The sequence below is a fragment of the Pantherophis guttatus genome, chromosome 10 (genome assembly GCF_059756535.1).
Source record: "Pantherophis guttatus breed Tessera chromosome 10, ASM5975653v1, whole genome shotgun sequence".
Taxonomy (NCBI): Eukaryota; Metazoa; Chordata; class Lepidosauria; order Squamata; family Colubridae; genus Pantherophis; species Pantherophis guttatus.
This window is the reverse complement of record NC_142072.1, coordinates 21,348,449-21,371,464: the sequence shown is the minus strand read 5'-3', so window position 1 is coordinate 21,371,464 and position 23,016 is coordinate 21,348,449. Positions and strand designations below refer to the sequence as shown.

Below are 23,016 nucleotides of genomic sequence, written 5' to 3'. Positions count from 1 at the left end.
AGTCCTAAACAAACATATTTTATTAGAAGAGCTGAGAATTAGGAGCCTGGATAGCTCTGCAGGCTAAGCACTGTAATTTAACACCAGCTGTCTGCAATTAAAGTAAGTTCGAATCTCACCAGGCTCAAGGTTGACTCAGCCTTCCATCCTTTCTAAGGTAGGTAAATTGAGGACCCTGTTTGTGGGGTCAATAAGCTGACTTTGTATAAAATATACACAAGTATGAAGGCTGTTGCTTAACGCCTTGTAAGCCGCCCTGAGTCTCCGGAGAAGGGCAGCATATAAATCAAAAAAAAAATTTTTTTTTAAATTACTTCATTCTCAGCTTAGTCCAAATTACTTCCAAAACAAATTTTTCATAAACAGTCCTTCGGCCTTATCACCGACCTTTGTCTTCTTTGGCACCCTGCCAAAGGCTTTTCTTGGCAAAAGTTCAGAAGCAAGAGATGCCGACAAGAAACAAATGTAGCAACGTTGCTTTCCTACAAAGATCCCAAGAGCCGTTGCTGCTCTTTTAAGCCTTCTGGGACGGGTCAATCATCTCCTGGCCTTACTCCTGAGTCGTCCTGTTTGCTTTAGCTGCTCTTGCCTTCTGGCAGCTCTTCGCATGAGTGCACTAGGAACAGGCTCCTCCTGTTCCTCTGCCTCTCTGCTATCTGTCTCTGGAGGCTCCGGAGTCTGCACATTGCTCCCAGATGGCCCTGGCCCCATCTCTGCCTCCGACACAGAGCCCTTGTCCGGGCCTTCCCCAGACTCCAGGACTGGCCCATGGTCCTTCCCAGCCTCCTCACTGTCCGACTCTGCTGCCAGCTCCGCAGGCTGCTGGTGGACCACAACACACAGAACCTTTGCTTCGCTTAAGAATGCACAGCCTTCAAACATGAGGAATCTAATCTACTTCAGTATTTTTTTCTTACCATCTTCTCTCTCATCTGCCCTAACCAAGGCATGAAAGACTGTCATGCAGACAAAACAGTCAGCGACAGAACTCTCAATCCAAGCATTTGCTCTCAACTCAAAACTAAGGTCACTGATTATTTCATATAAACCTTCATTTCTCTCTCCCTCTCTCTCTCTCTCTCTCTCTCTCTCTCTTTTTAACGTTTCCTTATCGGTATCCTAACTGGACTTTTGCCTCTTAGATGACGATGTTCAGTTATATTGACCACTGGCATCTCAGATGGATTTTGTCCTATTTGTGACTATTTAGACAAAGGTAGCCAGATGTTATCCAATAGCCTCAAACCTTGGACCAGGAACTGGAAACATGGATTTAAAGAGACAAAACCATACTGCCTCCTGGTGCTCAAGAGTAATTGAAAAAGAAATCCTATAGAATATACATTGTGTGAAAATAGAGCTGTTCCCAATTCCAAGCTGGGCGGGCAAATGTTATGCAAATGGGGGCACGACATAATACAACATCTAAGAATCTTCCTCTGTAACAGCTTAAGGGATGGTCTATAAATACCACCTGCTTAGATTCTAAAAGAGAGCAAAACACCTTTTCAATAATTTCCATTCTACAACAATCAAAGAACATGGCTGATCAGCTGCAGAGTTTACAAAATGTACCAGTGATTTACTTCCTGCCCATTCCTGTTCTATTTGTAAAGGGTGGTAATTTGTTTATTTGTTTATTGACACCCATCTCAGCAAAGGCTGTGGGCAGCTCATAATTTAAGGGGGGGGATTATTTTACCTTCCATTTGTTCATTCAAATGGAATGCAATCGTAACCAACTGAGCTGTGTACCTAGGAAAATATTTCTTGCTTTTCACTGCAGATCCAGTTGGGGTGGCACAGTGGCTCAGCAGTTAAGATGCTGGGCTTGTCAGTGGGAAAGCCCAGGTTTGAGACCCGAGCACCATGTGATGTGGTGAGCGCACCTGTCCTCACCCTAGCTCCTGCCAAACTAGCAGTTCAAAAGCATGCTTAATGTGAGTAGATAAATAGGTACCACTTCGGTGGGAAGGTAACAATGTTCCGTGACACCATACTGGCCACATGACCACAGAAATGTCTTTGGAGAAGACTGGCTCAATGGCCTTGAAAAGGAGATGAGCACCATCCACGGGTGAAATCTAGCAGGTTCTTGACAGGTTCTGGACATTTTGAGCAGTTCGGAGAACCAGCAGCGGAAATTTTGAGTAGTTCGGAGAACCGGTAAATACCACCTCTGGCTGGTCCCAGAGTGGGGTGGGAATGGAGATTTTGCAATATATTTCCCCTGGAGTGGGGTGGGAATGGAGATTTTGCAATATCCTTCCCCTGGAGTGGGGTGAGAATGGAAATTTTGCAATATCCTTCCCCTGGAATGGGGAGGGAATGGGGATTTTGCAGTATCCTTCCCCTGGAATGGGGAGAGAATGGAGATTTTGCAGTATACTTCCCCTGCCATGCCCACCAAGCCACACCCACCAAGCCACACCATGCCCACCAAGCCACGCCCACAGAACCGGTAGTAAAAAAAAATGGATTTCACCACTGGCACCATCCCTTATAGTCTGCAACAATTAGCAGAGTAAAATCCGCAAGACAAAGTAAAACTCCTTTGCCTTTTTCACTGCAGATCCATAAATTCAACTTACAGATAACCTTCTTTGTTAACTTGTTCTCAGCACTGACAACACTTCCCATCAATATCCAGAGAGAACGTTTCTCATCCCAAATGTGTAACTTTTTCACTCTTAAAACGCTTCGTCCAAATGATATATGTCTTCCGGGTTTCCATCCACAAGTCTCACAAATCCCTGGGCTCTGCTTTTTATTATCTTTCTGGAATGTAGCTCTTCGTTTGAACCAGAGAATGAGATTGACCTGAAAACCAATTTGGTCTAATGGTTAATTGAAGGGGAGACAGTGAGTACTAATCCTGCCTTAGGCACAGAAGGCAGATGGATGACTTTGGGCTAGTCACTCTTCAGCTATAGGAAGAAGTTACTGGCAAGCTGGTCCAAAAAAGGTTGCCAAGAAAACTTGGTGCGTTAAAGTAGAAGCCTATCAAGAGATCTTTCTGTTGGTAGGCATCTGCCAATTAAAAGTCCTGAGTCCAGAACGTGCAAAATAAACCTTGAGGTAATTCCATCTGGTTGGATGGATGTGGCCTGCTCCCAATTATAAAGAGGTTAAGGAAGAAGACCTGAGGTTGGGTGGAACTCGGTTTTCTGATGGTGTTGGCAGAGGTGGAGGCAGAGAAGAAGAGACGGGACGGCAGCTGGCGGTCTTTCGCACCATTGTCCATAAATCAGTCCTGAAGCGCTTGATGGAGAAGCAATAGATCAGAGGGTCAATGCAACTGTTCAGGCTGAGAAGAGCCACACTCAACATGTGAAGGTTATCCAAGAACGATGGAGGACTACAGGCTAAACCCGACATTTGGTCGGTGACCCAAGGAACCAAGGAGAGGTGGTAAGGTGCCACACAGACCACAAACACTAAGAGCATGCCCAGCACCATGGCACGTGCTCTGCGCCGGTGGCCACCTTGACATGTGCCAGCTGCAGTGGACAATGTCCTCATGATAGACAAGTAGGTCCCCAGCACAATTAAGAAAGACAGAGTGAAGATGACCACCATAGCGTAGGCATAGGTCGTCTGGCCTGAGTGCTGTTCAAAGCATTTCAAGCTGGTGGACTCTCCCTGGTGTGTTTGTTGCTTAGTCAATGAAGGAACGGCACAAAGTAGGCACAAAATCCAGGCCATCACACAGCTGATCAGTGCCCCCTGGGGCCGGTTCAGAACCAGTTCTACCTTTGCCACCGTACAGTATCGGTTCAGGCTGATCAAAGTCATGAAGGCCATGGCACTGTAGGTGGACAGATAGTAGATGGCTCCAGCCAAGCGGCAGAAGACTTCTGGCAGACTCCAGTGTCCTTTAGCTAGGTAGTAGGTGATCCAGAAGGGCAGGGTGAGGTTGAAGAAGATATCGGCCAAGGTGAGGTTGAGGAGGTAGATGCGGATAGCTTTCCTGACTCTTCCACTCTGAAGGAAAACAAGCAAGGCTGCCACGTTGCCGGGCAATCCCACGCATAACACCAGGCAATACGTGGCTGGCACTATGACAAACTGCAGAGGATCGTTGAGCTGACACTGGACATCCGCCAGCCCCACAAAGGTGGAGTTGTTCATCCCAAGACCTCTAGAAGACAGGAAGGGAAAGTGTCAAGGTTCCAACTGATGAACCCAAGCAAGCAAGCACTGTCAAGACGTTCCAATCTCTGAATGCAAAACTTTATTGAGTACATCGTATCGGCACAGATTGAAAGCAAAACCAACTCTATTTAATTTCCGTGGTTTTCACACAATTAAAGAATAGAAACTCCCTCCCCCCCATTAGCGCAGGCCACGTTGTCCAATTAGATGTCCAAGTATTGTTACAGAAACTGTCCAGGTCTTTGCTAAACGTCTGGTTAGAGGACCTTGGTTCCCATGGGACAATTTCTTGTTGCCACCAGGAACTGGAATTCCAAAAGTGGCTCTCCTCCTCCCCTCCCCCTCCCCCCCCCACAATTTGGTGGCAAGCTGAAAAGCGGCAATGGCTGCAACAGCAAAATCAGGCTGACAGAAAGAAGATCTGGCCATAATAAAACAACTCAGAGAGAAGACAGAGAAGGTGGGAAAGATGGAGTTCATCAACTCATCAAGATGGAGGTTCTTAGAAGTGAGTGGATAGAGTAGGTTTACTTGTTAAAATCCAAGTTATTTTGGCATTTGGACAAGATGGCCTACAAGGTCCCTTACAACTCAGTTAATCTGTAATCTGTAAATCTGGGTGGTTTATAAAACTTTCCGAAGTTCCTAAATTGTCCCCAATTAACTTAACTGAACCCCAAATTAATTTTTGTTCTGAGCTCACCTTCTTTTATCTTCTGTTCTCTTCCACTGGGAGGGGGGATGCAGCACATCAAGTCCAGACAGGCTTGTCAACCTAGAAAATACACAAACACAAAACAGAGAGAGAGTGAGTTCAGATGGATTAGGCCGGGTGTCAGCAACCTGTGGCTCCGGAGCCGCATGTGGCTCATTGGGCCCTCTCCTGTGGCTCCCTGTCGGGTGATCCCACCACTGGCTGGTCCCGCCCCTCACCCTCCCCTCCCAGTCATTCCTCTCCTGGCCTGAGAAAGTAAGGGCGACGGCGGGGGGTGGAGAAGCATCCAGGGCAGACACAGAGAGATACAGAGAGAGGGGGGGAGGGAGGGAAGGAGAGAGCTGACAAAAAGGTTTTGTGGTTCCCGGTGTTTTTTAACAACCAGTTCTCTGCCCTAATGACCGGCTGGGTAGGTGTGGCTAAGGGGTCATGTGACTGGTGGAAGTGAGTGATGTCGAGTTGGCCACGCCCACCCAGGTTTTGTGGCTCCCGGTGTTTTCTTTTCTATGGGAAACGGGTCCAAATGACTGAGTGTTTAAGGTTGCAGACTCCTGGACTAGGCGCTTGGAGGGAGAACAGCAGTGGAGGGTTTCTACCGGTTTGCCCCAGTTTCAGCGAACCAGTAGTGGCAGCGGCGGGAGGCTCCGCCCACCCATCTGGATGTCATCATGGATGCTCTGCACATGTGCAGAAGCGCCACGTGCGAGCGCGCTCCTGGTTCTGAACCAGTAGCGAAGGTAAGAGGAACCCACTATTGGAAAACAGTTTTGGAGATGGGCAGGCAGATGGCTGGAGAGTGGGGTGTAGAAGAGAGAAGGCAATTGACCACCACTTCTGGCTGAATTGAGGAAGAGGATGGACCTCCCAGGATACAGCTGATCCAATCAAGCCGCTGATGCAAAATGGGATGTTTTGAACGGTTGGACCAGCAGACAAACAAGAGTAGAAATCAATGCAGGAGCGGGTCACAATGCAGAAGGTTTGCAGGGGACGGACCAGGGGTGAAATCTAAATTTCTTTCCTACCGGTTCTGTGGGCGTGGCTTGGTGAGCGTGGCTTGATGCGGGTCATGTGACTGGATGGGTGTGGCTATGTAACCATGTGACTGGGCAATCAAAAGACAGAAACTCACTAACAATGTCCTGCTGGAGCAGGGTTTGACTAGATGACCTCCAGGTACATCCCAGCCCTGGATTATCCCCTGAAGCTGTGTCTAGTGACAGGTTTGTAGTCCTTCTTTCCTCTCCTTTTTCCCTCCCTCCCTTTCTTTCTTTCATTCTCTTTTTTTCTTTCTTTCTTTCTTTCTTTCTTTCTTTCTTCTTTCTTTTTCTTTCTTTCTTTTTCTCTCTCTCTCTCTGCTTCTCATTCTTTCTCTCTCTCTCTTTCTTTCAAAAATGCCCCCCCATCCCCGTTTTTGGCCTACACCCCCCGTTTTTGACCTAACAAGTTTCAGGGAAGCCTGCTGGGAGTAAAAACAGACACCCCCCCACCCCCATAAAAAAAAGGTTCTGACGATCACGCGCCACAGCTGTGATCATCAGAGCCTTTTTTTACCTTTAAAAAGCATTTTTTTTACTACTGGCTCGGGCAAATAGGTAGTAAAAAATACTTTAAAAAAGTAAAAAAAAAGGCTCTGCTGCACAGCTGTGATTGTCGGAGTCTCTTTTTTTTTTTTTTTTTTACTTTTTTAAAGCATTTTTTACTACCTATTCGCCCGAGCCGGTAGTAAAAAATGCCTTAAAAAAATAAAATTTAAAAAAAGTTCCGATGATCAGCTGAGGGACCCGCAATCGTTGGAACGTTTTTTTTTTACTTTTTAAAGCGTTTTTAACTACCGATTCTGGAGAACCGGTAGTAAAAAAATGCTAAAAAAGTTTTTTTAAAAAAGTTCCGACGATCGCGGGTCACTCAGCTGATCGTCGGAACTTTTTTTAAAACATTTTTTACTACCGGTTCAGCAAACCAGTAGCATTTTTTACTACCGGTTCGGGCGAACCGAACCGAACCGGTAGCATTTCACCCCTGGGACGGACCCATCTGCACACACACACTGCTCCCCTCTCATTTCCTGCTGACAGCAAGAAAATGCCATGTCACAAAGAAAGGGAAACCCCACTCACAATCCAGGGGAGCTTTTCAGAGACGGCTCCCTGAACTCAGTTTTGCTGCATGGCATTTCTGACGGAGAAATTGGGACCACAGCTGCAAGCAGGGAGGGTGCTTCAGGCAGTAGACATCCCCCCCGCCCCCAAGGGCCTGTCTTGGAGATGTGGCTCCTGGCTCCAGTCAGCAGCTGCTGGGACTTAGCTTGGTGGAGGGGGAGAGTGGATGGCTGTGGACAGAATGGCTCCCCAGCGCTGATACACACTTCAGCTGTTCAGCTCTCCCTCTCGCTGCCAAGGGAGAGCACAGCTGAGCCCGAGTGGGAGGGGGGCAGGAGTGGCTGTTGCTGCCCCCTCCCCTTCCTCATCAGCCCTGGAGGCCTTGGTGGAGCAGCAGAAACGCCCTGGGAGAAGACATCCAGTCAATCTTGGTTTTCTTCAGGTAAAACCAACCCAGTAGAAACTGTGGAAGCTGAAGGCATTTGAACCCATACAAAATATGCATTCCCCATCATGACCACCACAACACACACAACATACCTGTTTACAATATACATACATACATATTGCAAAAAACAGAGAGAAGATAGATGAGATACAGAGATTAAAGAGAGAGATGATAGATAATTGATGTTATAGGAGAGAGAGAGAGAGAGAGAGAGAGAGAGAGAGAGAAATACTGAGATACCATACATAGATTAGATAAATAGATTAGATAGATAGATGAGATAGATAGATGATAGATAGATAGATAGATAGATAGATAGATAGATAGATAGATGATAGATAGATAGATAGATAGATAGATGATAGATAGATAGATAGATAGATAGATAGATAGATAGATAGATAGATAGATAGATAGATAGATAGGCAGGCAGGCAGGCAGGCAGACAGACAGATAGGCAGACAGATGATAGGTGAGATAGATAGATAGATAGATAGATAGATAGATAGATAGATAGATAGATAGATAGATGATAGATAGATAGATAGATAGATAGATAGATAGATAGATAGATAGATAGATAGGCAGGCAGGCAGGCAGGCAGACAGGCAGACAGGCAGACAGATGATAGGTGAGATGGATGGATGGATGGATGGATGGATGGATGGATGGATGGATGGACGGACAGATGGACAGATGGATATATATATAGAGAGAGGCAGACAGGCAGATAGAGATAGATGAGACAGACAGACAGACAGACAGATGAGTTTTGTTCCATCTTGAAAGCTCATGTGTTATCAACCACAGGCAGCCTCCACCAGTCCTAAAACTAAAACTGGTCCTAGAAAATTATCTCTCTGAATGCACCCACAGCAAACAGGAACAATTATTTATTTGCTTGTTTGTTTGCTTTTTAAAAAATCCCAGATTGCTTTATTTTACAACGCCTTTCCTACTTATTCCCAGGTTTGTAATCTGGCCCGGCCCCTGTGCATTCTGTGAAGTTCAATACTGAATAAGATACAATATCCCTGACATTCTTTTTTTTTTCTTCCTTCCTAGCGATTTCCCGCAAATGCAGGGACGGCTTTACTTTTTTTCAGATCAACCCTGATACTAAAATGCTTTTGGAAAAAAAGGTATTAACATTTCTGGTCACACACCTGCCGAATTCAGCTGCATTCAAACAAATATGCTAGGCCTGAATTATTAATACCATAGCTAAGAGTTGTGTTGCTTAGGTGTTGGATAACCCCAAAGGATTTGATTAGCTGATAGTAAAATCCAGGCAGTTTTCCACGTATGACCACAATTGAGTCCAATATTTCGGCTGCTAAGCAAGACAGTTGTTAAGTGAGATTTGCCCCATTTTACGACCTTTCCTACTGCCACTGTTAAGTGAATCACTGCAGTTATTGTTAGTAGCATGGTGGTTTAGGTAAATCTGGCTTCCCCATTGACTTTGCTTGTCAGGATGTCGCAAAAGGTGATCATGTGATCCCAGGACACTGCAGCTGTCATAAATATAAGTCAATTGCCAAGCATCTGAATTTTCATCCCATCACCACGGGGATGCTGCAATGGACATAAAGTGTGAAAAACAGCCATGTCAATTTTTTCAGTGCCGTCGTAACTTTGAATGGTCACTAAATGAATGGTTGTAAGTCAAGGATGACCTATGTATGAGACAGAAAAATGGGTTAATTCAGGAACCCAGTCACTAAATGAATGGTTATAAGTCAAGCTTGGATAGCTCAACAGACTAAGCACTGTAATTTAACACCAGCTGTCTGCAATTAAAGTAAGATCGAATCTCGCCAGGCTCAAGGTTGACTCAGCCTTCCATCCTTTCTAAGGTAGGTAAATTGAGGACCCAGTAAGGTTGCCAACTTTTAAACCTACTTGTGCTTTACTGCATTAAAGCTTCAGCCCAGCCTGTCAAAAAAAAGGGGGGGGGGATATTCTGGTAGATCCAATCCACCCTTAACTTGTGCTGTCATTGGTAAGAATAATATGAATAAAAACTTTATTACGGTCATCGACCAGCAATAGACATACAATAAATTAAAAATAATACTGACATTAATCGTGAATAGTAACATCCCTGTTATGAAAATACATAATCTCAAACCATTAGGGTCACTCCCTAATTTACATGAGTGAAGAGCTGATAAGTATGTGAGTAAATGTATTTTTCCAATAATTGTTATAGATATCTCCAAAAAATTGGCACCAGTTGACATCTATAATTCTGTAACCAGTTTTTTTCTTGTGGACATTGCAGCGAGACAGAATTTTGCCACTGCACGCGTGGTACCCGGGTTTGAGTCTTGGAGGAGAAAGCCTACATAAAAATCGTCTGTCCTCCCTGGCAATCTCACTAGTAAGGGGAGAATATATATTGACCTACATACCGGGGTGGATTCTAAAATCTTTTACTACCGGTTCTATGGGCGTGGCTTATTTTGTGGGCGTGGTTTGATGGTCATATGACAATTCTTTAGGATTTAGCAGAGGTACTGGTCTATCAGGCTTTTAACTGCTTGTAGAGCTATACCGGTCTATCCATTTGTTTTTGGAGGCACCGGTCTACTCTTTTGTTTTTGGAGGCATCAGTCTACTCATTTGTTTTGGAGGCACCAGTCTACCCATTTGTTTTTCTAGTACACTGGTCTACCACCACACTGCCTTTTAACACTGATCAGCTGAGGGCGGCCCTTTGAAGCCCCGTGGCAAGAGTTTAAACCGTTTTTTTCCTTCTAGCCGATCAGCTGGGACTCGGGAGGCAGCAAATAAATTGGGGGTGGGGCCAAATAAAAGGTAAGAATAACGTGGGGGGGCAGGAGGGTCCAGCTCCCGAACAAAGAGAACCGGTTCGGTGATGTCATATCATCACCGCTATCGGCTCGGCCGAACCGGGCCAAACCAGGAGGAACCCACCACTGCTACATACGATGTATAACTCACAGTACAATAAAAAATGTGAGATATCTTCAACTTCTCCTTTTCCACATATGCCATTGGTAAGGAAAACAACTGGCAGTGCTGACGGATTTGCTACCTTGAAAACAAGGATCAATGCAAAAACTTTTTTAGGACAGAATTCATTCATTCATATATTTTTTTATTCTTACCTAGCAACTACAGTCCATCTTCGCTCAGTTCTTGTTTTCTCGTTTTCAGAAAGGGCTTCTGCCAGTAACTATGTGAGATATCACACAACCCCCTCAAAATGTTAGTCTCTCTGCTGCGGCAATTATGAATGTCTGCGGTTATTTGTCATGACTTGAGTCATTTTTCGCACCAGCTGGGGGGGCGGGATATTCTACAGGAATAAAGCAAGCAGGTGGGAAACAGTTGTTATTTTATTCATAAAAGAAAGTAAAATCTGGCCTTAACCCCTAAAGTGGGGTGAAATGCTCCCAGTTTGGACCGGATCGCCCAATCCGGTAGCGATGGCGGTGGGTGGTTCGGAGAACCAGTAGCAGAAATCCCTGCCCCACCCCCTATGCCCAGTTGAGCCGCGCAATCATCAGAGGCTTTTTTTTTTACGTTTAAAAGCATTTTTTTCTACAAATGCTTTTAAAAGTTTTTTTTTAAAAAGCCTCTGATGATCGCACGGCTCAGCTGGGATCGTCAGAGCCTTTAAAAGGCTCTGATGATCCCAGCTGAACCGCACGATCATCAGAGCTTTTTTTTTCTTTTAAAAACAAAAAAAAATGCTTTTAAAAGAAAACAAAATCCTCTGACGATCAGGCAACTCAGCTGGGATCGTCAGAACCTTTTAAAAGCATATTTTCTACATTTTTTCGGCCGAAGAGGTTGTAGAAAAATGCTTTTAAACGGAAAAAAAAAAGTTGGCCACGCCCACCCAATCACATTATCCCCCCAAGCCATGCCCACAGAACTGGTAGTGACAAATTTTACATTTCACTACTGTCCTAACGAGACGGCGTCTAAAGTCAACAGTTCTCTTGGCCAGTAACATGTATAAAAATCTCACTTATGGAAATGCAATGTACACAGGTCATGCAGAAGATGGAAAGGAAAAAGATGGAAAGATTCAGCACCATCCATGATGGAGGAATGGTTGATGAAGATGATGGGACTTTCAAGAGATAGCTAAATGGGCTTCCTCGATTAGAGAAAAAAACAGTAGCTACATTTATGGCTGACTTGAAAGCATTATAACCTTTTTGCACGGAAAAAAAATGAAGCTATGATTTATCAGAATAATAAGATTTGGAAGGGACCTTGGAGGCAGGAACCAGAAGAGCAGCTCCTTGGCACGCACGCACGGGAGCGCCGGAAATGGGAAGAACAGCTCCCCGGCATGCATGTATGCGCCAGGAAACTGAGCTTCCGGTTTCCGGAACCCGGAAGAGCAACGGGCAACGGCTGGCTTGCCCAGAGAGATGGCTCTACATTCCACTTCCGGCACGCGTGCCATAGCTTCGCCATCATGGCACTATACCATTTCAGACAAGTGGCTGTCCAGTCTCTTCTTAAAAGCCTCCGGTGATGGATCTCCCACAACTTCTGGAGGCAAGCTATTCCATTGGTTAATTGTCCTCACTGTTAGGAAGTTTCTCCTTAGTTCTAGGGTGGTTCTCTCCTTGATTAGTTTCCGTCCATTGGTTGTTATTTTTTCTTGTCTTCTGGTACTTTGGAAAATAACTTGACCTCCTCTTTTTTGTGGCAGGCCCTCAAATATTGGGACACTGCCATCATGTCACCCCAATTCCTTCTTTTCATTAGACTAGACATACCCAGTTCCTGCAATTGTTCTTCATATGTTTTAGTCTCCAGGCTGCACTCTTTTTAAAGAGTGGAAATTAAATTAGGGTTTTGATGATCCAACAGAATCGATTACAAAAAAGGAGAGAGTTATGTTGTAACCCTAGAGAATGAGGTAAATTAATAATTACAGTATACTTATAATGGATTCGAAAGTGGTGCCCCCAAAAGACCTGGCACCCACAAATATTCCTTGACATATGGCCATAGTGGAGCCTGCTCACCAGAGTTGTATGTCCTAACGGTTGTAATGTGGATTGGTGACCAAGCCAATTTTACGAACATTTTTGCAGCGATTGTTAAGCTAATCTGTGGTTGTTAAGCAAATGGTGCAGACGTTAAGTGAGCCAATGGTTCGCTATGGGTGTCATTTTGCCCAAAAACAGAAATAAGTTAGTTCCAGTTTCCTGCAAAATGGTAATAAAACGTATCACGTGACTGCAGGAGGCTGCAAATGGTTTGTAGAATGCCCAAAGTTCAGTCCCTTTACCACAGAGGGGGTTTGACCCAGTGGTGGGTTTCAAAATTTTTTACTACCGGTTCTGTGGGTGTGGCTTGGTGGGCATGGCATGGGAAGGATACTGTAAAGTCTCCATTCCCTCCCCACTCCAGGGGAAGGTTTCTGCAAAATCCCCATTTCCTCCTGATCAGTTGGGACTTGGGAGGCAGAGAAGAGATGGGGGCGGGGCAGTGGTGGGTTCCTCCCGGTTCAGTCCGGTTCGGCCGAGCCGGTAGCGGTGACGATATGAGGTCACCGAACCGGTTCTCCCACCCACACCTTCCCACCCAACCACCCACCCATGTTATTCTTACCTTTTATTTGGTCCCACCCCCAATCTATTGCTGCCTCCTGAGTCCCAGCTGATGACTAGAGGGAAAAAAACTGTTTAAACTCTTGCCGCGGGGCTTCAAAGGGCCGTCCTACAGCTGATCAGTGTTAAAAGCAAACAAATGAGTCGGGTCGTAAGTGCAAGGACTGGTCGTAAGTGCGAGGACCTTCCAGAAATGACTCTGACCAGCTAGCCACGCCCATCTAGTCACATGACCTCCAAGCCACACCCACAAAATAAGCCACACCCACAGAACCAGTAGTAAAAAAATTTAGAACCCACCCCTGGGGCAGGGCCAGTCAGAATTTTTACTACCGGTTCTCCAAACTACTCAAAATTTCCGCTACCGGTTCTCCAGAACTGGTCAGAACCTGCTGAAACCCACCTCTGGTCTGACCCCCCTCAAATTCAGGTTGTAAGTCCCCTTTTTCAGGTCAGTCATAACTGTTGAATGGTCACCCTGCAACCGATCATTTGAGAACCACTTAAACAATGAAGGGTGCGAATTGCAAGGATTAAAATAACATCCATTGAACAGACTGATCAGTTTGCCTACAGTACAACAGTGCTAGTTATAGAGGAACTGTGTGCTGAAATTAGAAACCCAAAAGCAAAATCATATTCAACCCCAGAGTGCAAGATCAGACTGGAGGCCAGGATAAAGAAATTAAGATCAGATGCAAGTAATTTAAAGAACATGAAAGGGCAAACACGGAAGAATGCAAAGATCAGGACAAGCTAATAAAAAAAAAATATTAGCTTAGCACCAGAAAAATTGAAAAGGGTTTGGAAATCATAAAGCAACGAATAACAGCAATTGCAGTGAAAAATTGAACGCTACGAGGCATGAATCATCCAATTTAAGCAAAATCAGCTATCGCGATCAGATCAGAGGCCATTCTACTAGAGTATAAATGGCAATAGAAATTCTGAAAGTGGAAAACATGGCCAATGGCGAAAGAGGCTGGGCGTTGTAGGCCTGCAACATCTGGAACTGGAGCAGGCACATCTGCAGAAGGTGTTAAAAAAAGAGTCAAGACTGCTATATGTAAAAAAGGGGGGAGGGGAGTGACAGAGATTTGATTGTATGTTGGTAGCCTCCATGCTGATTTTGTGGATCCTCCTGCAGATGTCTCCATCACACCTGGACCACTCGGAGGACAGGGTCTGGGGGATATTCTCCAAATGGTTGCTATAGAAGAATACTCCCACACATGCAGAAGGCCACTGAGCTCTGCTCCCAAAACAGAGCCTACCATCCCATGGAGATGCTTTTTCAAAAGGCAACTGGACTATGCTTTTTCCTTGAGGAAGAAGAGAGTTTGCTTCATCAGTTCTGAGTGAATGGTGGGGGGTGGGATGGGAGCAGGGGTAAAATCCAGCAGGTTCTGACAGGTTCTGCGGAAATTTTGAGCAGTTTGGAGAACCTAGCAGCGAAAATTTTGAGTAGTTCAGAGAACCGGCAAATACCACCTCTGGCTGGCCCCAGAGTGGGGTGGGAGTGGAGATTTTGCAGTATCCTTCCCCTGCCACACCCACCAAGCCACGCCCACAGAACCGGTAGTAAAAAAAATTGGATTTCACAACTGGATGGAAGGATTAGTTTTGATGATTAGTTCCATTCCCCCCTCCCCATTATCCAGTCAGAACTGATGAACTTCTTAGAGGAGAAGTGAAAGGACTTCTTCCTCAAAGAAAAACCATCGTTCAGTTGCCATTTGAAAAAGCACTTTTGAGGCAACCATGACCTGTATGACTGAGAATCTCCACAGACAATCCCGTGGAGACTTTTACAAGAGCCAAAACTTTCCCTCAGTTGAGGAACTAGATGTGTCTGATCTAACTACTAAACACTGTCAAATCTCTTTTCTAACAAGGACTTTCTCTAGGGAACTTGGTCTGTCTAGTAAAGTCCAACAAAGAGAAGGACCAGGAATGTCATGAGAGCAGTCTTCCAGTACTTGAAGGGCTGTCACATAGAAGAGGGGGGGACAACCTATTCTCCAAAGCACCTGAGGGCAGGACAGGAAGTAACAGGTGGAAGATCATTAAAGAGAGATCCAACCTAGAATTAAGCAGAAATTTCCTGACAATGAGAACAATTAATCAGTGGAACGACTTGCCACCTGAATTTGTGGGTGCTCCATCACTGGAGGTTTTCAAGAAGAGACTAGTAAATGTGGTGGCTTTTAAATTTTTTTACTACCGATTCTGTGGGTGTGGCTTGGTGGGTGTGGCAGGGGAAGGATACTGTAAAATCTCCATTCCCACCCCACTCCAGGGGAAGGTTCCTGCAAAATCCCCATTTCCTCCCAATCAGCTGGGACTCGGGAGGCAGAGAATAGATGGGGCTAGTCAGAATTTTTACTACCGGTTCTCTGAACTACTCAAAATTTCCGCTACTGGTTCTCCAGAATTGGTCAGAACCTGCTGAAACCCACCTCTGGGTAAATGCTCAACTCCATCCAGTCACCCTACCCTGAATTAAAGGATTACAGGGTTGTAAAAAGGGAGATATGCATGTACATGTACATATACATACATATGCACATACATATATACATGTAGATATCTCATCAGGGATGGCATAGGGCAGTGATGGCTAACCTTTTTTGGACCAAGTGCCCAAAGCGCGCACATACGCATGAAAGTGTGCGTGCCCCAAACCCCGAAAATGCAATGAGCACGCAGCCCCCATGCATGCGCCCTGCCCCCAATGCATGTGCATGCAACCCGCCTGCACCCCACCCGTGCATGCGCTCCACACACACACACACACATGCCCAGCCCCTGCACATGCACGCATTCCCCCCCACATGTGCCCCCCCCGCGCATGCACAGCAGAGACCCAACGACCAGCTGGCTGGTGGGAGGCACATGCGCAAGCGCGGTGGAGCTAAATTGGGGTGACACGTGCCATAGGTTCACCATCATGGGTATAGGGTCTCCTGCTTGAGCAGGGGGTTTATTTATTTATTCATTCATTCATTCATTCATTCATTCATTCATTCATTCATTCATTTATTGGTTCGATTTATATGCCGCCCTTCTCCGAAGACTCAGGGCGGCTTACAATGTGTTAAGCAATGGCCTTCATACTTTTGTATATACCTGCTTAGTAGGGCTTTCGGCCCATCCTAAGCGGTGTTCTTTTTTATACAAAGTCAGCTTATTGCCCCCACAAACCGGGTCCTCATTTTACCTACCTCGGAAGGATGGAAGGCTGAGTCAACCTTGAGCCTGGTGAGATTTGAACTTGCAGTAATTGCAGGCAGCTGGTGCTACTTAACAACACTTTAGTCTGCTGCGCCACCAAGGCTCTTAGAAGACTAGAAGACCTCTCAGCTCCTTTCCAACACTCTTATTCTATGTTCTTTTTCTCAAGATGTTTGGTTTACTTCCAGCACAGCAGCTTCGTATTTATTTCAGATGATAGGGAAGGTTATAGGGAGAATTTCTCTTTAGAAAGTCAGGGCTGAGACAGCCTGACAGATTGACGCTCAAGTCTTTGCATGCAGAAACAACGCACTATCTACCACTGATGTAGCTGTTGTATTACAAATGACAGTTTGCCAAGCAGAGGAAATAAAATCTTGATATTAAGGATGCAGGGGGAAAAAAAACATCATTTATGGCGTTTTCAACAGCATCCACCATCAATGCTTTGAAGACTTGAAAGGGTTTTTATTTTTAAGGGGGAATATTTCTGACAGGCAAGCCTTGACACATTTCTCTCTCTACGACTCTTCCTCCTTGTTGAAATCTAAGATGATGCTGTCACTAACAGCCTTCTCCCTCATTATCCAAATACTTTCTGATTCCTTCCACCTTAGAAGATATGATAGGAACCCCTTCACTCAGAACTGAGTGTGAAAAAGTAGGGCAAGGCAGTGACTCAGAAGTGGAAATCAGGAAAGCCAGCACTTAAAAAAGAATTCTGGACTCACACCCGGGGTAGTTTGTGAAGTTTAATGGGCCCCAAAAGATGAATATCTTGGATCTCCAGAGAAAGTATTTCCTGAATGTAGTTATTTCCGGAGAAGGAGTTTAGTTCTGCTTGGCTAGCTTACATCATTGAGCTGATTTTGCCCAGGTTAGAATTTGGATAGGAGACCAGCGAAAAAAAATCCCAGGGCTTTTCCAGGCAAGGAAGAAAGCTCAGAAACACACGCGTGTACACACACACATGCACACACACACACACAGCTGTATTCCTACAACATACTTAACCAAGTCAACTATGATCCTAATCGTCATATTAATCCAGCGTGCAAAGATTGGGTAATTTATGCTTAATTTGCGTGCATTGTGTGAATCTGACATCGGGAGACTTTGGTACAAATCGTCATTAGTTCAGTAACCCGGTTAAGCAGGTGGAATAAATGCAGCCAAGGAAATTTTGAAGCTTGCAGGGAAAGCAACTTGGAGGATGTTGAAAATTTCAGCACAGTGTATTGTATTCCATCTTTCTCGGATGGTGTGGCATGTACATGCACTCTACACTAGTGGGAGTTCTGGTCTTCTGTTCTGAAATATACACATACATATATGTATACCCAGTGGCATGGTGACCCAGTGGTAAAGATGCTTGCCTCCCACTCAGAGAGTTCAGTCCTTAGGTAGGGCAGATGTTTCTCTCTTCTAGGGCACAAACAAAAAATATCTGCTGCAAACTTCTGCATGGCGTCAGGAAGGGCATCCGGCTAGTAAATGCTCAAACTCCATCCAGTCACCCTACCCTGAATTAAGGGATTAAGGGTTCTAAAAAGGAAGATATGCATTTACATGTACATGTACATATATACATACATACACACATACGTATATACATGTAGACATCCCTGAAGGAGAAACTAGAGAGGACGTGGAAACTGAAAGCCAAAGTGGTCCCAGTGGTGGTAGGAACACTAGGGCAGGGGTCAGCAACCTGTAGCTCTGGAGGCGCATGCGGCTCTTTCACCCCTCTGCTGCAGCTCCCTCACTCAAAATATGCATCACAACTGCCAATGTGTGACACCTGCCAACACGCGATTTATTGAGCTTTTCAACCCCCGGTAGGCCAACAGTGGATAAATCCAAGAAAAGAAAAGTTTCAGAAGAAAACAGAACGTTTAGTTCAACTACATAGGCTAGTTTTGTGGCCTCTCAAGAAATAGTCAGGCACGGGAAGGGTTTTGTGGCTCCCGGTGTTTTCTTTTCTGCGGGAAATGGCTCTTTGAGTGTTTAAGGTTGCAGACCCCTGCACTAGGGGTTGTGCAGAGTGGCTCCAACAGATCCCAAGAAGAACATCAGAGTTCTCGGTCCAGAAGATGCGGTGCTAGGAACAGTTAAGATATTGCGCAGAAAACTCATATATGTGTACTATAAATATTACTTTACAACTCTTGACATGGATGGATGGAAATATAGATTAGATTAGATTAGATTAGATTAGATTAGATTAGATAGATAGATAGATAGATAGATAGATAGATAGATAGATAGATAGATAATAGATAGATAATAGATAGATAGATAGATAGATAGATAGATAGATAGATAGATAGATAGATAGATAGATAGATAGACAGACAGACAGACAGACAGACAGACAGACAGACACCATATTTTTCGGAATATAAGACACACTTTTCCCCCCTAAAAGAGGCTGAAAATTTGGGTGCATCTTATACTCTGAATTAGCTTTTTCCTAAGCTTTTTTTCAGCCCTAACTAAGTGCTAGCCGAGTGAAGCGATCTCCCCCGTGCTTTGCCTGCTTTTCTCATTGCTGCTTCCTCTCAGCTGTGCCTTAGAAGCTGTTTTTTATCCCCAAGCAGGGGATAAAAAACCAGCAAAATAATGTGCTGAAGCTGACCAGACAAAGGACACTAGCCAGATCAATACCTGGTAGGCAGATTTTTTCCCCCTATTTCCCTCCCCAAAAACTAAGCTGCATCTTATACTCTGGTGCATTTTATAGATAGATCGACCGATCTAGGATGGATGGATGGATGGATGGATAGGCAGGCAAGGGTGGAATCACAGAATAACTTGATCATGGGCTATAATGTACGTAAGGTTAACTCTGACAAACAGGAGGAAGAGCCACAGCCAAGAAAACTATCAGATAAATAAAATCTGAGCCCTGTAAACTGAGAAAGGGAGGGGGAAAACATATTCAGACCTGCAAGGTTCTGTTCCTATAAACCTATCATAAAATTACTACAGTACTAGCATGCATAATTTCGGTTTCATAGTCTGATCCACCTTGGAAGGTTGACAAAGACCTCCCCAACTCAGAACCAAGGAATCATATGTACATCCACTTCCCCTAATCCAACACAGTGCCCTCCAAAGATGTTGGAATTACAGCTCCTCAAATGCCCATAATATCCAGCCTTGCCTGCACTCAAAGAGATTGGCCACTGAGGCTCCCAAACATCCTTTCCCACTTGCCCCAACTTCTTTTGCTGTCACATCCCCGGGAGGTTGCTTATATCTCACTGAGGTTTCAAACAGGGGTGAAATGCTCCCGGTTTGGACCGGATTGCACAATCCGGTAGCGATGGTGGTGGGTGGTTCAGAGAACTGGTAGCAGAAATCCCTGGCCCCTCCCATGCCCAGCTGAGCCGCGCGATCATCAGAGACTTTTTTTTTTTACGTTTAAAAGCATTTTTTCTATAAATGCTTTTAAAAGTTTTTTTTAAAAAAGCCTCTGATGATCGCGCGGCTCAGCTGGGATCGTCAGAGCCTTTTAAAAGCATTTTTGTTTACAACCACTTCGGCCAAAGAGGTTGTAGAACAAATGCTTTTACAAGTTAAAAAAAAAAGTTGGCCACACCCATCCAGTCACATTACCCCCCACCAAGCCACGCCCACAGAACCAGTAGTAACAAAATTTACATTTCACCACTGGGTTCAAACCACGCTTATCTATACCGATATTCAAGGAACCCTTTCCCCTCGTCTCAACAATACTTGGGAGGGGGACCCCCCCTCAAGCTGTGTACAAACTATTTGGCTTTCTCACCTTTTGCCTTGGAAGAAAAGCGGACTGAGCAACCTGAAATAGAAGCCGAAGCAGGAGAGAGCAGAGAGATCAGCTACCAAAACAGAAAACGGCCACTGTTATGCCAGTGTATTCAAAGATGGGTGGCGGAAAGCAGTGGGACTCAGCAACAAAGGAAAGTCTCAAGGAGCCTCAAAGCAGCCCCAGGAAGCTCAGCTTCCCAAGCGCAACAGCTGCTAAAGGGGGCAGGAAGGAGACAAGAGAGGGAGAGATCGGATTTAAGAGCTTTCATAGAGGCGTAGCATCAAAGGAACCTTGAAGTCTGGGCCACAGCCGATGAAAAAAATGCCTTTCGTGGGCATGCTGCGATACGCAAGGAGGGTGTGGGACAAAAGAGGGAAGGGGGATCAGCTCGGATTAATCTGCCAGGCATTTTAAGAATTTTTCTGCATGTCATTCACCATCGGAGGCAGAGGAGTGGTGCAGAAAACGAGACAGAAAATTAGCCCTTGAGTCTTATTTCACACACACACACACCCCCAATAAACCTAGAAACACTGGCTCTGCTTTGCACAACATCCTAGATTAGGCCCAAGAAAACACAATAGGATTAGATAGTTGTGGATAACACATTGTGCAAACCCGGTCTGTTATATGAATCAGACCATCAGGGTAACAAGAGATGATCTAGAGAAGATATGCAAATAGAGAGATTACCTTTTGCTAAATGAGCTTGTGTAGGGTTCCATGAAGATGAATAGTATAGAATAGAATAGAATAACAGAGTAGGAAGGGCCCTTGGAGGTCTTCTAGTCCAACCCCCTGCCCAGGCAGGAAACCCTACACCACTTCAGACAAATGGTTATCCAACATCATCTTAAAAATTTCCAGTGTTGGAGCATTCACAACTTCTGGAGGCAAATTGTTCCACTGATTAATTGTTCTATCAGAAAATTTCTCCTTAGTTCTAAGTTGCTTCTCTCCTTGATTAGTTTCCACCCATTGCTTCTTGTCCTGCCCTCAGGTGCTTTGGAGAATAGCTTGACTCCCTCTTCTTTGGGGCAGCCCCTGAGATATTGGAACACTGCTATCATGTCTCCCCTAGTCCTTCTCTTCATCAGACTAGACATACCCAGTTCCTGCAACCGTTCTTCATATGTTTTAGCCTCCAGTCCCCTAATCATCTTTGTTGCTCTTCTCTGCACTCTTTCTAGAGTCTCCACATCTTTTTTACATCGTGACAACCAAAACTGGATACAGCATTCCAGGTGTGGCCTTACCAAGGCCTTATAAAGTGGTATTAACACTCCACGTGATCTTGATTCTATCCCTCTGTTTATGCAGCCTAGAACTGTGTTGGCTTTTTTGGCAGCTGCTGCACATGGCTGGCTCATATCTAAATGGTTGTCCACTAGGACTCCAAGATCCCTCTCACAGTTACTACTATTGAGCAAGGTACCACATATATGGTACCTATGCATTTTGTTTTTCTTGCCCTAAATGTAGAACCTTACTTTTTTCACTGTTGAATTTCATTTTGTTAGATAGTGCCCAATGTTCAAGTCTGTCAAGATCCTTCTGTATCTTGAGCCTATCTTCTGGAGTGTTGGCTATTCCTGCCAGCTTGGTGTCATCTGCAAATATGATGAGTGTGCAAATAAGATGGGGTTACATATCCGTCTTTCTTGCATAAACCCCAATCGGGGGATTCACCAAACGCAAAGCAAAACACTTTTATGGCTTAACATATCGGGTGAACTGAGCAGAAGAGTCTCAAAGGAAGACAAACCCAGTACAGGAATGATAGAAGAGATGTAATTATAAAGCAAAAAAGAATGTGAAATGAAGATATATGTAAATAGAAAAACGGGGCTGCTCAAATACCATTCTAGATTGAATTGAAAATGGAAACAACAAGGGAGTGGAAAAGGAGAGAGGAGCAGAGAGAGGGAAGGAGGGGAGTAGGGATGAAAGAGAGAGAAGGATAGAAGAAAGGGAAAAGGAGAGGAAGAAAAGGGAGGGGAAAGAAGAGTAGGAGAGAGGGTTAGAAAGGGAGGAAGAAGAGAGGAGTGGGGAAAGGGGAGAGGAAGTAGGAAAGGGAAAGAGAGGAGGAATGAGGAAAGTAGAAAGAGATAGAAGAAGGAAGAGAAGGGAAGAGGAAGAGGAAAGGTTGTGGTAAAATAAAGGAGAGGAAGTGGTAAAAGAGCAGTCCCGAACAATTAACAAATGAAAGTAAAAGGATAAGAGGAATGATTAATGATGGATAAGAGACTGTACATTTAAATATGTCTATGAAAAACAAAAATAAACTTTTTTTTTAAAAAAAAAAAGTAAGACAAACCCGTCCTTTCACCATTTTGGTAATAATATTGCTCAAATGTATCACAAACAACAAATCTTCAACCCCGTTATTAAAATCACGATATGTTCATGTATATATTAATATGCATCAATACGTTTTAACATTTTTGTTACCATTTTCACAGCATTTTGTCCCCGTACAGTAAGACTGCTGTTACAGCTAGTCCTCGACATACAATCATTCCAGGGACAGCTGGTTCTAAAACCACAATTTTTCTCCATTAAAAAAAAAAGTGATAATGAAAAATGGGATCAAAATGCATCAACAAGTTAAGCAAGTGTTGCAACAATCCCTACAAATCATTGAGAAGTCAAAACTAGCATCAGAAAAAATTAAGACATACATGAGCCTAACAGTAAATCCAGCATTTAAAAAAAAAAGAATTTGCAGTAACAATTTTATAACGTTTGGTTGAATGTAACCTTTTGGCTGGCAAAATAACCAAGGTGAATGAAAACAATACGCATTGTTATGGAAATAATGAATCCTTGTGAGCAATGAACAAATACATTTCTGACCATTTCAAAGCACCTATTCTATTTATGGCATCACTTTGACTTCATTAAAAAATGTGCACGAAATAACAAAATCATTTTCATAGGCATAGAAAATGTTG

At 44.4% G+C, this 23,016-nt stretch overlaps 1 protein-coding gene across 2 annotated transcripts; it reads right to left on the bottom strand.

Annotated features, from left to right (window-relative positions):
- Positions 1–20,293, bottom strand: LOC117663497 (platelet-activating factor receptor-like). Of its 2 annotated transcripts, XM_034413737.3 has the most exons (4): positions 20,060–20,293; positions 10,558–10,748; positions 4,859–4,930; positions 1–4,141 (listed from the first exon to the last, which is right to left on the bottom strand). In XM_034413737.3, the coding sequence occupies exon 4, from the start codon at positions 4,129–4,131 to the stop codon at positions 3,118–3,120; it is 1,014 nt and encodes a 337-aa protein (XP_034269628.1). In that variant the 5' UTR covers positions 4,132–4,141; positions 4,859–4,930; positions 10,558–10,748; positions 20,060–20,293; the 3' UTR covers positions 1–3,117. The 2 variants fall into 2 exon arrangements, with proteins under 2 accessions (XP_034269628.1, XP_034269629.1); XM_034413738.3 differs by lacking the exon at positions 10,558–10,748 and having other exon boundaries at positions 20,060–20,285.
- Between the last annotated feature and the right edge of the window lie 2,723 nt (positions 20,294–23,016).